We start from the raw sequence: 22,221 nt of genomic DNA, 5'->3' as shown, positions 1-22,221 counted from the left end.
AACAAAACTTGCATTCTGGAGGAATACTCCACTGCCCTATTAGATGGCTATTCCTCCTTCAATTGCCTGATCCATCAGTTCATCTTTGACGATTGTGAGTAATGTGTGAGCTCACTTGTTTAAGCTACAGGTCAATTTGCTATAGTAGCGAGCATGTCTCTACTATATTAGTTGAGTGTCTTAGGACTTTAGCGTGAACTGTTAACATAATGGCATTTTGGGAGTATAGTAAGATGCGTGGTAAGGAGTGAAATAGAGGATTTATGATGCTTCTTGAACATCAGGACAGATTTTTCATCTCTCGTTTGCTATTGACCTCAGCAGAATTCGACAGTTTATGATGCAGCAATAAATGATTTTATAAGGAAGCTGTTACGTTGTTCCTTTGTGTACAGTCGTGTCGTAGACGGTGCTGTGACAACATGTATGACTTGTTAGACTTTCAGATGGCTACTTGTTTGCTGTCGGCAAAGAACCATTGCTAATTGACAACACCATCTTATGTGTTTTGATTACAATAATTTATATCCCCCATTCATAAGTAACTAGGGTTAAAAACGTTATTGTTTTGAGTTGTAGTGTGACGAAGTTGAACTTTTTTTTCGCTGGAAATAACATAATATACCATTCAACTTTGCGATTCAGAGTAGATATATCCCTCGTAATAAAAGTGGTGTATATATACCCCTGCCGCTACAAAATAGTGCGAATATATCCTTTTCGCTGATGAGTTTTTTACAAAAAATCATTTAGGTTATTTTTTAATTAAAAAGAATGTCACGTGTCTTTAAAAAAAAGTCTACCCATTTTTTTTAGTAGACATACTTCTCTAAAGCCACATAGTAATTCTTTTTCTGATGGGTCGGGTTTGGTTTGTTTAAAAAAATGCGTAGACTTATTTTTTAAGTCATGGAGATATTTTTTTAAACGAACAATACCCGACACACCAGAAAAAATTACTATGTGACTTTAGAAAAGTATGTCTACTCAAAAAACAAAAAAACAAAAAATGGGTAGACTTTTTTTTAAAGTCACGTGGCATTTTTTTTAATTAAAAATAACCTAAATGATTTATTTATTTTTTAAAATCCGTCAGCGAAAAGGGTATATTTGTACTATTTTGTAACGGCAAGGTATATATACACCACCTTCGTAACGAGGGGTATATCTGCTCTAATCGCAAAGTTGAAGGGTATATTTGCACCTTTGCCCTTAAATTATTAAGGTGTTTTAGTATATGTCGGAACTGATTTTCGAGTTTCAGGCTTTTAAGCCTGAGGGGCGGTGAGCGAGGTAGGATAAAATGGTATTTGAACCAGGGCGGGCTGAGAGGCCCTATGTAGTCTATCTTTTCATGGGTGGTGGGCAGAGAAAAAAGCCGTTCATTAAACCTTTTGGATTGGGACGGGATTTTGGATTGACTTTTGGACCCGAATCCTTGTTATGACTTTACGGGTATCCTTAGAATCGTGTATTAATGTAGAATTCGTATCTTCATAGACTTTGCTCGTCTGGACTTTCGGCATCTAGGGTGCAGCATTCAGGCTGCTTCGCCTAGCAGCACGACGCTTGTATTGTTCTACCACAACCCCGTTTTCACAGTTTAGGCTGCTCCCATTTCACTCTGCGATAAAATGAAAAATATAGTTGGAAGGGTGATTTGAATAAACATCCCTAGATAGACTGTTAAACACTATTCCCTCCGATCCAAAATAATTGAGGTTTAGCCTCTAAAAATTAGTTCAAAATAATTGATGTTTCACAAAATCAAGAAAGTATTTAGTTCTCTTTCTTAAATTTGCCTTGACACATTCTCATTATAATTATGCCAACCTAAAAAGGAAAAAAAAATTATAATTAAGGATATTTTAGTCAAAACTCTTCTTAATTTTAAGGAGTTAGTAAATTTCTTTTCCAAGCTTAAAACCTCAATTATTTTAGATCGGAAGGAGCATAAGTTTTTCCATAATTTGCCAGACTGTTTGCCACCACATTGACATCCCTGAAGAGTGTCATGACCAGTAGGCCCATGGCCTCCAGTAAAAACCTGCAATCATTTAAAATATGTTGAGTTTAAAGTACTTTGAGATGAAGATCAATTAATACACACGAGCCTGTTTTCACAATTAGCAGAAACATATTGGTAAATGTCAATATCTAGTCCGTGCAATGAAGCAACAATTTCTGGATGTATAGCTCAAGTAGCAATATCCTCTTTTAGAGAAACCTGCAATTCAGACCTTATGCTCATGTCTGATAATAAGTCCACCCACACTACTATTGATGGTAGATGTGTCTCAAAGGCACCATCTATGTTGAATTCATAAACATTTAGAGGGAGACATCCATTTGACAAGAAGAGTGCGCCTATTGTTAATGTTCAACTAGGGAATTTATCCGCGCTTCGCGCGGTTTAATAAATTTCATTGAATTTAAGATTTTTTTGAACTTGAATCCAAATATAAAAATAAATTATTTATTATATGCCGATAAGAAATAACTCTATATAAGTATTAATCAAGTCTCAAATATATAATTCTTATTAGAATTTGAGCTTAATGAATTGCACTTTTCATTGTTAGAATTATTGTATAAAGGAGGAGCGCATGTAGTTTTACTACATGATTATTTGTTTTTAATCATGATTAATGGTTTGATTATATAAGTATTAGATACACGAACATATTTGTTTTTTTTAGAGAGGTGTCACTTGATCTATCAGAATGGGGCATGATTTTTTCTTCTTCCATTCATGGACCTAAGAGACTCTGGTGCATTGTTCTGTGGAGAATGCACACTCTCAAGCTTTCGTTGAAAAATTAGAGGCACAATACCATATATAGAATTGGCCTTGCAAAAGCTTACACTGATAAATTTGGATGGTGATAGCAATCAAACCACTTCAAGTTATACATACTCCCCAAGCAGCAGCCAGCACGGAACACCAACAATAGAGAACGTCTAGGGAATTTAAGTTGCATAAATATGAGATTGCAAACTGATATAGACTTAGAGCCTGTTTGGATGGGCTTAAAAAAAGCAGCTTATAAGCTGCTTTAGATAAGTTGCCCAAACAAATCCAATTAATTTTTTTATTTTAAGACAAAATAATAGGCTTTAAGTAAAACACTCAAAAAAAAAAGCTAAAAACAACTTATAGGCAACTTATAAGCCAATCCAAACGGGCTCTTAATGAATCAATGGGGGAGTCATAAGAGAAATAGTTTTAAACGGTCATAGTAGCAGTTAGGGTAGAGAGATGGGAGAAAGAAAGGTAAAGAGAACATATATGTGTACACATTTTAAATTCTATTATTAAGTGATAGAAGTTAATTTTCAGTTTTCCTTCTTTCCATCATAAAGACTTTTAAAAACCCCGGTTATGGGCAGCCTCTGACCAGTGTAAGAGAACCCAAATTTTTAGCATTTTAGAAGAAGAAAACGGTAGAAAAAAGAAGGAAGGAAATCAATAAATCTTTGTCATAAATATCTTTGCTCGCAGCAATTGTGAACGCTCGGAAAATCGATGGCTGCATCAAAGATGCAGTGCTAGTACATCTGAGACTATAAATTATGTTTACAAAATACTAATCTATTTTGAAATTAAATCTAGATGAAATAGAAAAAATAGATTTGCTTGCATTTCTTTGACATCCTGGAATTCATATGAAGAAAGCACACGTATTTGAACCCTTGATTTGAAGCCCTTGTTAGCAGCAACAACATCTTCTACTGGTCTTCCTTTCTATCTCTGCGATACGGCCTATTCGAAGCCAGGATGTGGGAAACCTTATTGATATAGAAGATATAGAAAAATTATAATGTCAGTTTTTTTTTTTTTAATTGCATGTAATGTGAGGCATAAATACTAACAAAGTCAAATGTATAGAGAAAAAATACATATGAAAAAAAACAAACAAAAAGCGAATCCAAGTAAAAGCATCATATACCTTTTGTGGTTTTACAATGACAGGGGACAATCATCTTAATTGGGGAAAAGAAGCTAACCTTCATCTTATATATATAACGTAAGTCCTCTTATCTATCCTTTCTATCAAAATATGTACATTTAAATGCAAAGAAAAGGATGTATTGTACTAAATGAACAGATCATATAAGATCATATGAACAAAAGATACTCAATGATAGATTAGAGATGGGATACATACTATTTCAAATAAATTATCATGTAGAAAGTACCGGTGCTACATATTAGTGTCAATGCTTCATCGAACCCAACTTTTTCTGGATAAACAGACACGTATATCATCAAATGCAACTTATTACCACCAGAGCTATCCTGTCTATGAATAAGTTTTTACAAAGATCATGAATGTGAAAATTATAGGGAGTTAGAATACTTTTACTGTAAGCCAGCACTCTGTCCTTGATAAATAGGTAACTTCTGATGAAATGAATATGAGGGAGCACAATAAGGTGTCATAAATGCACACATTAAGCATTTGAGGGTTATGAAAATGAAGAGGTGTGAGTTATGAAGGTGAAATTTTAAAAAAATAATTGAAAAAAATAAGGCAAAAAGGCAAAAAAAAAAAAAAAAAAAAAAAGATAAATGTCAATGAAGGCCATAGAGAGGTACCACATGGGATTGTTTATGCCTAGCTTTATATTATATATAGATTGTTGATCATGAGTTTGGAAATAGTATTCCATATATAACTTGACAGTAATTTTTTTAACTTACCAAACCATTCTTTTTCTGGAAATGGTTGAGGCTGAGATTTAGCCAAATATTATTCCAAAGGATTAAAGGCAGCATGAGGGGTATAAGAAAGCTAATGTATTTGGCTTGAAGTCCTCAGTATTGTTCAGTCCTTGCAATACTGCATTTTGATCCAATCAATTAGAGTATATTATATGCAGGTAGGGTAATATGAAAAACTTGTCAGATTTGGGGTCACCCTTGAGCAATCAAAAAAGAGATGTTTAATATCTTCAGTGATAGTAGGGCAAGAGCAGCAGGTATTATTTGCAATAATTTGGCGATCAAAAAGTAAATTTATCGTTGGAATTTTTTCAAGCTTAATCTTATTGATCAGACAGTTAACTTGCCAAATCTAAGTGAACGATGAACCACATTGTCCATAGTTTAAGCGTAGCATGTCACGAGATTGAATTTCATGACATGAAAATATTGTTATTCAGTTGGATTCTTGGCCCTCCATTAACTAAGGAGAAAAATTATGTGCAATAGCAGTTGAAAGAAAAATGAAAGTTTTCGGGATATCTAGCAGTACATGCAGACTGTACTAATAAAAAATAAACAATATACGTACAAAAGAAATTGATTCATCATTTCTAATATCTCTATCCATCCAAATCCAATTAATCGGTTACTTATTTACACTTGAATAAACTATTAAACTACTGAAAGCTACATTGTCTACTTTCGTTTTAAAGTGAATTTCTATGAAATCAAATTTGATAATTATTTTTATTTTGACAATATATTAGTTCTGTTTTGCATTGCATTCGTTTCCGATTATAATGTGAAATGAGAACCGCAGGACTTCTTTTTTTGTTTTTGTTTTTTTCTGCTCCTTTTTTGCCAAACGAGGTGAATATAAAAGTAGGAAAAAGAAACAACAGAGAGATCCAAAACTATCAATCTAAAGAGCTATAGTAGAACTTAGAAGCTTAAAGCACAAACATGTGAAGGGCACATGCATATTCAATCATATGTTCATCATCTATAAATTGGCCCTATATATTTTCAAACAACTCATTCATATAGGAACTGACAATTTTTCATGTGTGAATATACCTTTATCAATAAGTGGTAACATGGATCTAACTTGTATTGGAATAAAGTGTGTACAACCTCTGTTGATATAAAGAGTTTCGTGGTTGAGAATTCCATCTTTCTTCTGAGTTGGTCCCCTCAATTATGAGGGAGAACTATTCTTGGATTGCTTATCTTTACTCCCTTTTTCCTTAATAGATATAAGTTGTATATATTTTCTTATAAATCAATGCAATCAAATCTATAACTAGTTAGTTATTATTTTTGTTTGAAAATTAATGTTTATCATAGTGGTTTACTTATAATTAATTTATAAATGATCTTTTTGTATCAATACTTTTTACCACACTAATTCGTAGAATTTAAACTTTTTCCTAAAACCCTTTAATTTGCTACAATCCTAGCTAGAGATATATTAGAATAATTTCTTTGTAGAAGTCAGTGATGGATTTTAAACATTCATATTCCATAGTCCACGGTACATAGAGTGTTACATGCCAAATTGTGAGAAGTAAATTAAAAAAGAAAATCAAAGAGCAACACATATTTTCAGCTTAGCACGATCAAATATTAAAAAGAATCTTGTTGTATATATGGTGATACCTTAATATGGGGCAACATTTAATTAAAAGTGTTCGGTTCAATATGGGGCAACATTTAATTAAAAGTGTTCGGTTCACACGGTATGAAAATGAGAGAAGGCCCTATTAATGACTTAACTTTTTTTCATGACTAGTAGTTTCTAATTTCTTTCTATATGTATCGGGATCAGCAATTGACCCTTTAACTAGATGTTTGGACGTGTGGATCCCTCTCTATATTTCTTGCATATTAATCAGTAAAAAGTCGAACTTATATGGTGGAAGTGATGTACCTTTATTCACCTGCCATAACAACCCTATAAACTAAAGTCTGATGAAATCTCAATGTTACGAAACATCGACCAGCTCTTTCTTTAAACGACAAACATGTGTTGCATGGTTTGATCTTTTTTGTTTTTCGAAGAGTTTTCTGAGGTATTTAACCAAAAAGGAAAAGTATTTTTTAGCAGTAGCATAGCAGTTTTTCTTGTTGAACACAAATCATGAATTTCTTCTTCTTTCAAGAAGCAAAAACATACAAAAAATTTATTTTTTTTCAAATCAAAAATCTCACCAATAACTTATATTTACCAAACCACCTCTCATTAATTTATCAGTATATCTCCCAAATAAAAATATAATTCTCTTCTCCTCTTTCATTGTTTTAAACTATATATATATTGATTAAAATCTTTGATATATATTGTTATTTGATGTTTTGAGTTTTACCCAAATAAAAAAACTGAATTAAAGTCTCCCATAAGATATTTAAAATTATTTCTCTATTTAGATTATACTAACTATAAAATGAACTTTAATATTGTCTTTTTTGTAATGTGACACTTAAAATTTTTTTTAAAAAAATATCGGTCAAACACAATAGTACTTCATCAAACACCAAAGAAAAAAAACTTTTCAAGTTAATTTGTCGCACTCCAACTACTTCTCTAAAAATCTATTTTGATAAAAGTATTTTTCAAAGTAACAGCTTTTAAAAGCTTAGTTAAACAGGCTCGAACTCCAAATACTTCTCTGAAAATCTATTTTGATAAAAGTATTTCTCAAAATAAGTAGTTTTTAAAAGCTTGATTAAACAGGCTCTTAGCTCTTACACTGACAGTAAAACAAATATATTTACCCCAATTAGGGCGATCACCTATAAGCTAATTATAGATAAATTTCATAATAAATATTACTCCCTAATTAGTAAGTTGATCAGTATGATAAAGAATCCAATATATATATATTCAATTTCACAATAGTTAAATATCTTTTTGTACGAATAATGTATACAACCTAATTCTTCTTTTACTAATTTTTGAATTGGCTGAAGAAGAGCACCAAGGATGTGGTGCAGCGGATGGAGTTGCTCCTCGCTTGACCAGAGGTTTCGAGGTCGAGCTCTGGTATGAAAAAATCTTTAATAGGAAGCGTTCCTGAATGGGCCCTACGCAAATCCGAATATAGTCGAGAACCCGTCTCAGTACTGGGGCTAATAAAAGTGGGAAAAAAAAAAGAATTGGCTGAATAAGAGGGTGAGAAGTATATTTAAAGAAATGGGGCAGCTGTGAGCTACTATGGACGTGGATGTGTTATCTAAAGAGCAGTGAGAAAGAACCACCAAAACTACATGGATAGGAGTATTTGCTTATCTCTAAAGAAACCAAACCCTCTTGACACGTACCACGTTAGCCCATACAGGGCAAGAAATACGTTTTGGCAGCGACATTGCCGCCACATGATACCAACACTTAACGCTTTCTTCTCCCCAGATTTTAATTTGCTACAAGTGATCAACTATTAGTCTTCTAGCTTTCTCATGTATTTCCAAGAAAATTTTGTCTAAAACCTATCAATTATTAGTGCATTTAAATTTTTTGTACCCGCTATATGGTACAAAAATACTTGCATAATCAGGTCATTCATATATAAGGTAAGTTTGGATGATAAACATACTCTTATCAAAATTGTAACCTGGTTATGATCAGAACCAATGTGTTCATCAGGGTTAAACGAACTATACTGATAATATAAAAAATTTGAACCATGTCACTGCATATAATTTAAATTTTTATTTTAGTGGTCGACCCCTATATTTACTTGAGTTTAAGTTCTAGTGTGTTGATTTGGATAGTAGCTAGCGGACGTAAGGAGGTTCATTCAAACCCTTTTTCGCAGAAAAATTACATTGTATATACAATGTACTTATAATAGATGTTGAATCCCCTTGATCTTTTATGGTGTTTTATTTATTATTTTATATTTTGAATCCCTCAGTGAAAATCCTAATTATGTCACTAACATACGGTCTAAAAAATATTTTACTCAATCAAAACATATTAAAAATAAATTTCTCGGATAAACATTAATTTGTGACCTAATAAAAATGATAACCAAACTAGTATAAGAGGTTAAGATATATTAGTAGTATAATAATTATCATAATATCCGTACATAAAACTTAAATCCTATTTACATAAAAATGTACTGCCCATTTGGGATAGTGAGAGAAACTGAGCCTCTGATATAGTACACTCATATATATATAAGGAAAGTAGTGTAGCATCTGTGTTTATGTAGCTGCTCCATAATGCAAAAACTTGGAAATTTCAAGTTGAGGCCCCTCCTTAGTTCTCTTTTATGGACCATCTACTTTGCTGCACACATTGGCGCTATCAAGATCAAGAACAGCTTCAATTTCAAAGAAGCCCCAAAATTCTACAACTCCCCAACATGTCCTTCTCTTCACTACTACTCCTCCACCGACACAAATATTACTACTACCACTAATGAAATTTGCTTTGAAAATGCAGTAAATGTAGCCATGACCCTTGATGCACATTATCTCCGAGGTTCAATGGCTGCGATTCTTTCTGTTCTTCAACATTCTTCTTGCCCTGAAAATGTTATTTTTTACTTTGTGGCTTCTTCATCTGCCGACACTAATTATTTAAATCAAACGCTTGCTAGTTCATTCCCTTATCTTCATTTCACCATTTATCCTTTCCAAGATTCAGCTGTGGCTGGCTTGATTTCCACGTCGATTCGTGCTGCTTTGGACTGTCCTCTAAATTATGCTCGAAATTACCTCGCTGATCTTCTTCCTGGATGTATCCAAAAGGTATTTTTTTATGAATATTTGATTCTTTTCTATGCTTTTAGATGCACTACGAAAAAATGGGTAATTTGCGGAGGTTGAAAATTTCAATTCGCGGAGGTTTTAGCCTCTTCTAGCAACTAGCTGAGCCTAAACCCTCTGCGAATTGCAAATTTCAACCTCTGCAAATTATCTATTTTTTTGTAGTGATGTGTGTATACTTTTATTGAGTAAGTTATATACATTTATTTTTTATACCAATAGGTTACCTTTACCTGTTGCATTGTGTAGCGATATAAACATCTTTATTTTCGAAGCATCAAATTCTATATTTTAAGAAGTCTTACCTGTAAATATTACTATTTGAATGACTTGATGATAGTGTACAATATATTTTACCAAGGCCAAAGCCACTAAGGCAATGGCTTTGGTTTTTTATTAAGTTTTATGCTAATTTGTTTAAAAAATTATTATGACTTATAGTACTTTTATGTAATTTCTAAATATGTATAAATCATTTTTCAAAAAACTTAAAGATTGTATGTCTGAATTCACAATAAAAATAAAGAAGTTGGACTCTTGAAATCCAAATTATGTTGCATAAATTGAGACAGAGGAGTGCACAATATAAAAGAAAAAAAGAGAAGAATTTTTTTAGTCGCATGATTGATTAGCTATATTGTCAGTTGACTTATGGTACTTTTATGTAATTAATGACTTCGCATCTAAAAAACTAGAAAAGTAGACTTTAAATAAGAATATATATGAGGATCTTTCTATTAAAAAAAAAAAAAACATAATTAGGGCCTCTATCTGAAGTTTGGCTTTAGGCCCCAATCTTGTTGAGATGGCCCTGTATTTTACACTAATGTATACAACTTAAACTAATTTATACTTATGTGAATGAATATAAATAAATGATTAGCGAAGGAAAATTTGGCCTTAAAAGTTACTGTTCACGAATGTAAATTCCATCGCTAAAAGCACTAATTAATAACAACCGATTTGCATCGTCATTAGAAATTTTTAATGATTGAAATGACAATTAGCAAAGGCAAAATCTATTGCTAAAAGTAGGTACGATGATCAAATTTGTTGCCGCCACTAGAGGTTCTTTAATGATTGTTAGGAGTACTAAAATTTACTACTCCATAATGCAGAGAAAAACTACTAATTAGTTAATTCTTTCTGTAGATCTTATTCCTAAGTCCTAACATATAATTTGTTATGCACGTAGGTTGTGTACCTGGATTCAGATCTTGTTCTTGTAGATGACATTGCTAAGTTGGCAGCAACACCTCTAGGTGAAAAAACAGTTCTAGCAGCACCAGAATACTGCAACGCAAATTTCACTACTTATTTCACCCCTACTTTCTGGTCAAACCCTTCTCTTTCTTTGACTTTCTCGAACCGAAAGCCTTGTTATTTCAACACGGGTGTTATGGTAATTGATCTTGAAAGATGGAGAACTGGAGATTATACGACAAAGATTGTAGAATGGATGGAACTTCAGAAGAGAATGAGGATTTATGAATTGGGTTCATTGCCACCTTTTTTGCTTGTTTTTGCTGGAAATATAGCTCCTGTTGATCATAAGTGGAACCAACATGGTCTTGGTGGAGATAATTTTCGAGGACTATGTAGGGATTTGCACCCTGGTCCGGTCAGCCTATTGCATTGGAGCGGGAAAGGGAAGCCGTGGGTTCGACTCGATGCGAGCCGGCCTTGCCCGTTAGATGCCCTGTGGGCACCTTATGATCTGTTGCAAACACCTTATGTTCTTGAATCTTAAGGTATACAATTTTCTCTCTACCTACATATCGTTCACGGCAAAATAACATTGTTTTCTTCATGAGCATTTAAGTTTTGTGTATCGATGGTTTTTTTACGTATCATCCAGTGAAACTAATCCTCAATAACGAGTAACTATTCATAAGAAGAAAGCATGATGCGGTAATTCAACAATAAAACAATAGTAGTAATAATGACCTGCCATAATTGGTTAATTAAATTGCATTTATAACACAATGATTCTTTACACACAATGATTCTTTACACTACCAGTTCATATAAGTAAAATCCTTTTTTATAATAAAGATTTAAGTAATATACACAGACAATCTAAAGATTTCTTACGCACTATGTATGCATTTTAATGGGTTATAGCATATTATTATACTTCTTTTTCCCCTTTTTCGTGACACAATTACCCTTTGGGAGTCAAAGGAGAGCTTTTCTTTGACCTTGATTTTTTTATGTGTCTTTTAAAGATTCTTTATGTATGTTCTAAATATGTAGAATTTATTTCAAAAAACTTGAAGATTCCATGTCAGAGTTCACACTGGAATTTAGATAGTTTAATCCTCATAATGCGAATCGTGTCACATACATTAAGTGGATGAAGGGAGTAGTATTTTCATGTTATTATATCAGGTTTGCTATGAAAATATAATTAACTGGTTATAGGTTTTAACATGATGAATACGGGATACACGTACATTGAGTTAAAGTGCATTGAATAAACTCACTAATTAAAATTTTGTGATCATCTTATTTTTATATCTTCTTGGAGTTGTGTAATGTAGTACTCTTGTGTTTGCACTTTGGTTGATTTTCAGAAGTTATAAGAAGTTGGAGCACAAGAGAGAGTAGAGATCTGTGTACTTGTGGAGTTGTGGAGATCCTCCTCGATTGTGTTGTGTACAGTAAGCTTTTCTTTTCATATATAGTACGGGAATTGAGTAAGGTGACGGCTGTTTCTTGTATATTGGAGTATACAGTTATTTTATTGTGGTACTTATTAAGAGGAACTATTTTTGAATATATATGCTGTGAGATTAAACAGTTGATGACAGTTAGTTTAACCCAGCAAGTTCCTTGCCTTTTTCCGTTTTTGTCCGCAAATGTATGGCATTGTTCGTTAGCATACTTAGAATTACAAACCAATACTACTAAGTAATTATAAAACAAAAGGTGAATTTTTGTCTTATTTCTGAAAAAATTGGACTGATTTGGATCATTGTAGTAAGATTATAAATGGTTTTTGGTGAAGTATTGTTGAAATTTCAAGTATATCTCTTTTCTCTAAACGATTTTGACCTAAAACTCTTTAGGGGTTTATATTTTTCAAATTTCTATCAATATGAGTTTATCTGAGCACCTCGTAACTTGTAAAACTCTCGTTTTTGGAAGAAAAAAAAAATAAAATACAAAGACATAAGATCAATTCGGAAACTATCATAGGCTTATACGTAAAGTCTCGTACCAACTTTCTAACTTTTATTGATCATCAAGCAAAAGGAGCAACAGTTTATAATTCATTATTATTAGTATAAAGATTCTTTAAACTTATCGTAAGTTAAATTCAAAAAAAGAAAAATAAATAAAAGAAAAGACGGAGTACGACTTCTGCACACGTACTATCTCATGATCTTCTTTTAAGCCCTTTCTCCTACTCGTCTTGCATGTATTTCTTTAGTGAAAAAAAAAAAAAAAAGAGTTTTGTCTCATTCAGTAAATCTCCTTAATTCAATGATCCCCCTGAAGTAATTTCATATCAGAGCATTAAATGTAAAGGAAAAGAGGTGGAAAAGAAATTAAAAAGGGAAGGGAAATTATAAAAGAGGGAAGTGTCACGACGGAAGCATTCAGTGCTAGTAACTTAGTTCTAAATTTTAATTTTGTAGTACATATTTAATAAATTTCTTAATACAAATATATAATTTGAACTAAAGCTATTTTTAAATTTAATTTTTGTACAAAATTTCTTAATATAAAATATAATTTTAAACTAAAATTAGTAAGTTATATTCATTCGTAATTCAACTTCTTGGTCAGCCCCGGAAAGTGTCGGTGGAGTTTGTTTGTGTTGGGCGGGACAAGACGAGGAAAAAGACCACATGTTGAAAACATGCAGCAAATTGCAAAGGCAATGCACACTTAACACGCATCTCTCTTTCTTGTTCTTGGAGGACATAAAAGGAGACCAATCATGTGCCACTTGGGTCCTACTATATTTACTCCATCTCTTTCTTCGCCTAAGATTACGTTAATTTCATGATAATGCATACTCACTTAATACAATTATAATACGAGAAAGGTTCCGAATTCGAAGCTCAGATTTAAAAAATCGTATTGCACAGTCATCTTAAATGATTTTACGAGCGCGAATTTGATAAATCGGGACTCCAATAATGCGATACCAGATACCGAATGAGAAACAAAAAAAAAAAACATACAAGTAAATAATTATAAATGTATTATTTATAACAACTTAAATTTTAAATGAGCTGATCACATAATTTAATATTCAATATTTAGTCATGAAAACGAATCTATCTAACTTTGTGAGAGGGCATGTTGAAATTATAAATTAAATGATTGGTCAATTCAATATTCCAGGATTGAGGTAACCATTTCCCAAAGAGGAGAGAAGTTAAAGTCCTCAGTGCCCTTCTTTACCTTTTGACTATGAGTCCACCTGTTATTCTCAGTGGATGTGGATCCATTATACTAACTGGAAGTGGGCACTGAAAACAAAAACAAAATATAAAAAAAAAATTACTATAAGTCCACCTGTTATTCTCAGTGGATGTGGATAATTTTAAATTAAGACGAAAACAAAAAGAAAATATAAAAGAAAAAATATAAAAAGCATGAAAACATAGAAATGACATTACGTAAGCATAAATTATTAAATTTGACCTAAATAGTCATGTGAATTTACACCATTTGGGCCATTGTGGCCAAAATAGTGTAGCAAAAAAACCTTATTCTCTAAAATGGGAGTCTTAAGAAGATTTACCTTAACTATGCATGGATGGCTAACAACGATTTCAGTGATATTCTTTATTTCTGCGACGCCTTTGCTTGGACTTTGCAACTCCATTATTCTTCAGCTAACAATGCCTTGCATTGAGATGAGAGAATATGTATGACATTTGGGTGCGTTTAGAAAATGTTTTTCAATTTTTTTCTATGTTCGGTTGGACAACATTTTTGAAAAAATATTTTTTCTAGAAAACAAGTTCTTGAAAAATGAGGAAACTGACTTCCCTAGTAAAAATACGGAAAACAGGTCCCACAATTGGCATTCCACATTCATTGATTGTTATCCTGATATCCTCTTAATGATCTTGGTAAGAAGATCGTCAAGGTTCTCCAGCTTCTTCCTACCAACATACAATGGACTGTTTATGGACACCCCAAATAAGAGAATGAAAATGGTTTGTGATTAAACTCAGTCTTATCTATCATCTTGTTGATCCTGGAAATGGAAGCCTTAGGGAAAGTGCAGGAAAAACTTTTCACTCATTCACCTTCTGTTCAGAGCTGTTTTTATATAGTCTAACCTGTTTTATTACCAATTTGATAGATTTTTCTTTGCCATCATAGAAGATGACTATGTCATCGGCATACGAAAATGGTTCACCCTAGGACACCTATTATTCATTGAAAATGGAATAAATCTAGGATCGTCATATAAGTTGTTGAGTAGTATGGACAAGTACAACATCTCTAATCCAAAAATAAATAAAGAGGGAGAGGGTGGATCCCCTATTTCAGACCCTAAGCAGACGTGAAGAAGTCTTTCCTTGCACCATTGATTAATATAGAGTACCACATTTTAGTGATCAATCTCCCAATAGCTTCAATCCACCAGTCACAAAAACCAAACCTTCTTAACACAGCAGTAATGAAGCTCCATGTCATACAGTCATATGCCTTTGTCATGTCCAATTTGATTATTCTATTGCCTCATGTGTTTGGTTATGAAATCTTCCTGAGCCATCATAACATTATCAATTAATGAACCTACCCTTAACAAAACCGCTCTGAGATTCAGAAGTGAGCTTAGGTAACAGAGGGATCAGTGTTTTAGCCAGGACTTTGGATATTATCTTAGCAGAGAAATTGCTAAGACTACTTGGCCTAAGACCAGCAAAAGTTGTAGGAGATTCAACCTTTGGAATAAGAACAAGACGGGTATGAGAATAAAACCTAGTCAACTTGTTGCTATTTTGCCAATACTGAAGCTTTTCACAAACTCCACCACGTCACATTATACGAAAATCTTGAAGCTTGTCAGGTTAATCTGAAGATAGACATTTATGAAATTGTGTTTGGTCTGTTGAAAATAAGAAGTGGAAAAGAGGCTGTCTTCGAGCAGGACGGAGGAAAAACATTGCACAAATACTGATGGATGCACAAAGTTAGAGAACTTGTTTTACAAATTAAACCAGTACTAGTCTGTATTGTTTACATCTCAAATATATTTAAGAACGAGTTTGCATTGTCTTTTCAGAAACCTAGTTTTTCTTCGTTTTTTGGAGAGTGAAAGATGGAAATATATATCAAATTGCTCTACGTACACTTATTTCAAAGTTAAGTGGTTGAGCAAAACATCCTACACAAGAATTTACAATAGCAACTGCTTTAGCTGCAACAGAAATACAGGGAATAACTGGACACTAGAACTCGAATTTGCAACATATTCTGGAGATCAGCTTATCCTTCCTATTGCATTATAATCCAGAATATGTTACAAATTTGAGACAAACTGGACAAAGTTCTTGGCTATATTTACGCTCCATCTTTAAGTCAACGTGCTATTAGTGGGCTAACAATCTGAACAATCTCCTCAGCTTCACCTGAAGTCCAAGACCTCCCATACATTTCAAAAGATGATTGAGTAAGAAAACAGAGGTTGAAGACAATATCTGTCATCCTAGGCCTCTCTGCTGATTTCTCCGATGTGCACGCTGTTGCTAAGGCAGCCAAGTTTAGAGCATCATCAACAGGGTAAAAGCTCAACTTTGGATCCATCCACCTTCTAAACTTCTCCTCTCTGTTATCTTCAACTTCCAAGATTCCCATAACTTCAACTTCCATTGCTTTCTTCCCTGAAAGCAACTCCAACAGCACAAGCCCGAAAGCAAACACGTCGGCTTTCAGCATCATTGAGTTGGTAGCATGTGTGGCTGTAGAGAAACTTGCAATTTTGGCTTTAAACCTTGAATCAAGAAGTATGCTACACGTTAAGATATGCCCATGAACAATACTAGGTTGAGTATGTTCATGCAGGTATTGCAGAGCATTTGCAACATCCAAGGCTATATGTAACCTTTGGCTCCAACCAAGCGATACCACTGAGTCAGAGGCAGAAGACGTGGATGACGGTCTGGGAAACAACCACTGATCCAGTGAGCCATTTTCAGCATATTCATAAACCAAAAAGAAATTCCCATGATTGTCTGATGAAACGCCCATTAGTTTCACCAGATTTGCGTGATTTACCTTCTGAAGTATCGTCAATTCCTCCGATGCTTGTTTAGTTTTCTTGACAGCTATAACTTGGTTGTTAATCGTGGCCTTGTACACTGATCCTCCTATCCTGTACCTCTCACTGAAGTTCATAGTCGCCTCCATGATGATCTTCAGGTCATATATTATTGGCTTTCCGATATAGCCAGAAACTCCAGGAAGAAGCTTATCTTGAATGTTCTTATGGTCCAAAATTTCATCTTTGGAGGCTTTCTTGGTATGAAAAAGATCAGAAGTTTCAAGAGTAGAAGATTTACGGGCTAAATTAGCCCTCCTCTTCTCCTCTAGAAGCCGCATGTATACCATCAAGCAAAATGGAAAAACTGCAAGCAACCCCACAATACTTAAAACAGGAATGAGGATCCATCTACGTTTGGATTTTCTACTGCTTGTAGAAGAGGGGTAAGATTGCATAATAATAGGAAGTTTTACCGGTATCAAGACAGGACGACATATTGCATCAGTGAAATTTCTGAAACTGTTTGCAGCCAGAATGTCAGCTGCAGATGCTCCAAACATATTGCTTACAGGCAATATATCATCCCAAGGCTGCCACACATAAGTGACAAGGTACTGAAGTCCCTTTTCGAGATCAGAATGCGCGAGGCAATTACAGAACAAAGGAAAAACGGCATCTGCACCAACTGTCAAGTTGGTTGGATCTAGTGTTGGATTCATATCTTGCACAACATGATAATTAGTAAGGTTCTCAAAAGCTCCTATTGAAACTGAATAAAAGCTGTCACCTTTCTTCATCTGATAGGTGACATTGGAGAAATAATGAGAACCATTGCAGTAGCACTTAATGGGTACGAGCAAAAGCTGGTCAGGGAATAGCTCGGTATCCTCTGAGGCTAGACCTGTGGCCTTAGCTATACTCAAACGACTGACTTCAAGAAGATCAGATATACTTCCCACATCAAAATAATTTGGTGGACGGGCACGGTATGTGACATAAGTATCACAAGACAGGGAAGAGTTTAATGAGCACGAAAAGTCTGTGTCTGTGCTAGATGTTTGAGCACTTACGTTGGAAGATGAAAGGATGAGAAAGAGGAAAAAGTTGTAAAACAAGGAGACAAGAGGAACTCCCATTGCTACAAGCTTAGATAGCAAGGCACCAGCTAAAATATTATTTGGTGGCTCAAGCAAGAGTGTATTTTAGGGATTTATCTTTTAAGTTTGGAAGGATAGAGAAATGGACAATATCTAGGAGGCTTGTCTGTAGCTTTGTCTGCGAGATACCCTCTTGTCTTCTCTGCCTACTCTCATATTTTAAGCAGCTGTCTCTGTCTTTATGCAACAATGCTTAGTAAAATATTCTCAATAAGTAAAAGAAAAATCATTTCTCCTTGACTATGACATCCCCTTTCAGTTCTTTTCTAGGGAAGCTCTAGCAAATAGATTAATACTAGAACCAAATCCGGACGGCAAGGATTCCTCCTTCTATCAAAGTTCATAAAGTAAACAACTAAGAATAATAAACTAGAGATACTGGTGAATTCTCAGAGGTGGTTGTCACTAGGTATATGCTTAACACATGCAAGCGAGCCTGTGTCACGCTCTCTTACCTTAGGAGAAAGGGACATAATAAATTAGGCAAAATTTACAATTGTCAGTTTCTTGGAGACATTCCGGGTGTACTCTGGTATGATGAGCAATATTTTTCAGAAGATATTTTCCAGAAATAAGTCATCTTCTAGGGTCTGATTGCTAAAAATAATTTCCAATAAAAACATTTTTCACTAGAGGAAAATGAATTCCCTCACCTTCGCAATTATCTCAAGTATTAAACTTCATATCATTGATTTTACCAACATTTAGACGTTATTATCAATCTTTAATATCCAAAAATCTAATAAAAACAATTTCATTATGCTAATATTAATATCACTATTTTATTTTAAAAACGGAAAATATTTTCCACTCCGCAACCAAAACCAGAAAAACATATCCAGGAAGATGTTTTCTAGAAAATGACTTTCGTCATACCGAACACACCTTCCTTCTTGCTGTTTTTATTGTCTCTTCTAAGACCAACTGAAGTGCCCTCTCTAGCCATGAATTCTGTGTTCCTACTGAAATGACATGGGAGACAGAGGACCGCTTAGTTTCCATGATAACAGTTTTAAGAATCTCTGAAAAGCTGTCTTACATGGAAATAAAATAAAATCCCAAGCAAATCCTTAATGACAATGCAAAAAATATAATTGAAGTCTTAGAGGCAGAAAAGTGAACATCCATCATTTGTGGACATTGGCCCTGGGACGGAACTAGCAAAAATCCTAGAGCAGATGAACAAGCACCAGCTCCACCCTATGATAAAACATATATCACGGATATATCTTGACACAAAGTGCACAAATACAGATAGAAGCTAAACCCTAGCAAATGTGTGATTTGAAATATCACCATCTTATATGAGTAAAACAGCTGCATTGTTGACAATTAGGATTTCTTGTCAGATGCCAAGTAAAAGTCCAGTTGATTATACGAGATTTTCAGCAACAATATTACAAAGATCAAAACTTTCATTTCTGATCAACATAATCAAAATGCTATGGACATATAACCAGACAGACCTCCTTGATGAGAATTCACTTGATGATGTTAACCTGAAATATGAAGTGGAAAAGCACTACAGCTCTATATCCTGATCAGTGACATAGTCCTTCAACTACAAGTTGACTGGAAACTATTAGAATAAATGGTATACACTCTTGAAAGATCTGTAGAGCTAACTGTAAACATATGTCCAGGCAAAGCAAGGGGAAGAGCATCACTTATTTCCTCAGTTCTCTCTTCTACAGAAGCAGCTTCTCGGAGCTTGCCTTCCTTCCAGAGACTCTTGACAAGCAATTGTTTGGTGTTAGCATCAGGCAACAACCCAGAGTTCCTCATGTCTTCAAAAACCCTTAGTGCAAGAGCAGCTCTTCCACATTTGCAATATGCATGGATGAGAACTTTATACATATAAGCATCAGGCGCTATACCGCTCTGCCTGACCATCCCGAAAAGCCTCTGTACAGTTTTTATATCTCCATGAAGAGCAAAATGGCTCATTAGTCCAGAATATGTTTGCAAATCTGGAACAATTCCTAGTAAACTCATCTCTTCGAGAATATGTAAGGCTTCCGAATTCATATTACATTTTATCAAAGTCCTTAGAAGAGATGAGTACAGAAGCAATTGACTGCTTTTAGATATGGGACCACATATCGTTTTAACGTTTTTGAAAACCCTAAGGGCGGGATCACCATTACAAGAAATCCCATAAAAATCAATAATTAACCGGATTGTGCTGAAAGACAATTGAATGCCCTCTCTTTCAACCTTAGACAAAAGTTGATCAACTAAATCCACACATCCATGGCGAGCTAATCTGGTGATCATTCTTGAAATTGTGTATATATCATGAGTGAATCCTGGCTGACAAGCAACCCAGCAGAAGAATTGCCAAGCAGTTTCTGCTGCCTTGAAGCTCCTGATCATCTTGCACACCAACCTAGTCGTCCAAACTAATTTTGCATCCTCTAGTGCTGACACCTCCTCAGCGCCCCAGTTCCTTAAAGCATTAGCTAAAGCAGCTGGATCCAACCACGGCTTCAGGTGAGGTTGATCCACAGCATTAGTATGGTCACAATCAATCTCTTCATCTTCATCTTCATCATCACTCTCGTCTTCACTACTGTCCATAGAGTAACCAATCTTCTTAATCCTCCCATCCGGTAACATGTCCCTTAGCAATTCATTTGTCTCAGCATCATAACCAGCATTCTGCATCTGCTGCAATGACCATAGCATAGCTCGAACAGGCAATATTCCATCACTTCTCATCTGATCAAGCAAACTTTTGACAACATCTAACCGATTGGCAACACTGAATGCTTCCACTAGAACAGAATACTGCTTTACCGTACGTTTGACCCTAACATTAGGCAACATATGGAAAATCTCAATGGCTGAATCCAACTTTCTAGTCCTAACAAGATGCTCAATTATAACAGTATATGTCCTACAATTAGGAAGTGCCCCTTCTTCAATCAACCTATAGAACACCCTCACAGCATCACTATCCTTACCCATCTGAACACATAACCCCATTACAATGTTATAGGACTCAGTACAAGGATGTTTTTTAAGGGTTGTCCTCCACTCGTCCCACACACGGACAACCTCATTAAACTCTCTACTAATACCATACCATCTCATCTGATCCATGTAACTAACACGCGCAACATTAGTAAACTTTCCCGAGTTAATGGCATTGATAAGGGCTTTTAATTTAGCAGTTTCCCGCGCCTTAGCAAGAATCTTGGCTAATGCATAAAGGGTATTATGAGTATGCGAAAAATGAGGAATCTTTTTTAGATTTTCAATTAAACAGAGAGCTGAATCAGGTGAGGGAGCTGATTGAAGTGCTTTAGTTACTACAAAAGAGTCCAAAGAAGGATTTTCAAGATTGGGTATCAGATTAGACCGAAGAGCAAGTCTTATCGAATCGATAAGTCTGGCTCTCTGGAAGTATAAAGCTACATTTTGGGTTCCCAAGAAACGGTGAAAATGCAGTGATAAATTACTAAATGTGCTGTTTATCTTGTAGAATCGGTTGAAGTACATATAAACTTGTAGGTAGACAACAACCTAGAAAAAGCAAGGCAAGAATGCAGTTTAAGGAACAGAAGAGTTATTAGAACAAAAATATCAAACAGTTGGTGTGCGTGGCAGGTCTTCAGGAATTTACAAAAACAGATAACTTAGCCGTGGTTAGATTAACAAAGAGGAAGATAAAGGGACTAAGGGCATCATTTGGGCTAAATTCAAAAGATTTGACGGTGAGTTTTCTTTGGCTTTGTGATTCCACTTTGAATTATCGAGCCTGTGTTTTTGCCTCTTTGGACGGAAGAAATGGCAAGATGCCCTTAGTGGGCTGGTCGTTAATTTTTAGGAAAAGAACACAAATGTCCATTGCGCATAAAATAATCGTTCTTTTGCGCAGATTGTCCTTCTTTTGGGATGATCTTTAATTTTTGTCCCTCAAATCGGTGATCTTTAATTTTTATTCTTCACCTAATATTTTGAGGTTCTAAATTTAAATCCTAGCTCAGTAAAAAATAAAAAAAATTGCAAGATAGAGATTTGGATTCGCAAGGCAGAATTTTGCCTTCAAAACTATTAGGGAGAGTTTTAAATTTTTTTATTTTTAATCGGGGGTTCCTAAAACTAAAAGGGTTCCAACGAAGGATAAAAGTTAAAGACGACCAATTTAATGGGCAAATATCAAAGACCACCCCAAAATAAGGGCATTCGTGCAAATTGCCCTAAAATAATTGGTCCAATCTTCTTAGTTTTATACTCCAAAATTATTTTTTAGTAGTATATTATATTACTATATTACTATTATATATAAGAGCAAATGTGAGGACTTTTGTAGTCCTCACAATAATTTCCTAATT

General features: G+C 34.4%; 3 protein-coding genes and 1 long non-coding RNA gene across 5 annotated transcripts; 1 reads left to right on the top strand and 3 right to left on the bottom strand.

The window, feature by feature from the left end:
• Positions 1 to 3,458: 3,458 nt before the first annotated feature.
• Positions 3,459 to 4,565, bottom strand: LOC132048036 (uncharacterized). Its single transcript, XR_009412883.1, has 2 exons — positions 3,951 to 4,565; positions 3,459 to 3,789 (listed from the first exon to the last, which is right to left on the bottom strand). It is a non-coding gene; the product is annotated as an uncharacterized LOC132048036 (long non-coding RNA).
• A 4,309-nt stretch (positions 4,566 to 8,874) lies between these two features.
• On the top strand, positions 8,875 to 12,296 carry LOC132036891 (probable galacturonosyltransferase-like 1). 2 transcript variants are annotated; one of them, XM_059427309.1, is made up of 3 exons: positions 8,875 to 9,466; positions 10,680 to 11,235; positions 12,064 to 12,296. In XM_059427309.1, the coding sequence occupies exons 1-2, from the start codon at positions 8,936 to 8,938 to the stop codon at positions 11,232 to 11,234; spliced, it is 1,086 nt and encodes a 361-aa protein (XP_059283292.1). In that variant the 5' UTR covers positions 8,875 to 8,935; the 3' UTR covers position 11,235; positions 12,064 to 12,296. The 2 variants fall into 2 exon arrangements, with proteins under 2 accessions (XP_059283292.1, XP_059283285.1); XM_059427302.1 differs by having other exon boundaries at positions 8,878 to 9,466; positions 12,061 to 12,296.
• A 2,385-nt stretch (positions 12,297 to 14,681) lies between these two features.
• Positions 14,682 to 18,672, bottom strand: LOC132036882 (serine/threonine receptor-like kinase NFP). The gene has a single exon (XM_059427290.1). It carries the CDS (start codon positions 17,858 to 17,860, stop codon positions 16,043 to 16,045), a length of 1,818 nt encoding a protein of 605 aa, XP_059283273.1. The 5' UTR covers positions 17,861 to 18,672; the 3' UTR covers positions 14,682 to 16,042.
• A 454-nt stretch (positions 18,673 to 19,126) lies between these two features.
• Positions 19,127 to 21,620, bottom strand: LOC132036874 (pentatricopeptide repeat-containing protein At5g66631). The gene has a single exon (XM_059427282.1). It carries the CDS (start codon positions 21,383 to 21,385, stop codon positions 19,439 to 19,441), a length of 1,947 nt encoding a protein of 648 aa, XP_059283265.1. The 5' UTR covers positions 21,386 to 21,620; the 3' UTR covers positions 19,127 to 19,438.
• Between the last annotated feature and the right edge of the window lie 601 nt (positions 21,621 to 22,221).

Source organism: Lycium ferocissimum, chromosome 2 (genome assembly GCF_029784015.1).
Source record: "Lycium ferocissimum isolate CSIRO_LF1 chromosome 2, AGI_CSIRO_Lferr_CH_V1, whole genome shotgun sequence".
Taxonomy (NCBI): domain Eukaryota; kingdom Viridiplantae; phylum Streptophyta; class Magnoliopsida; order Solanales; family Solanaceae; genus Lycium; species Lycium ferocissimum.
The sequence above is the reverse complement of the archived record's forward strand: the minus strand, read 5'-3'. Positions and strand labels throughout refer to the sequence as shown.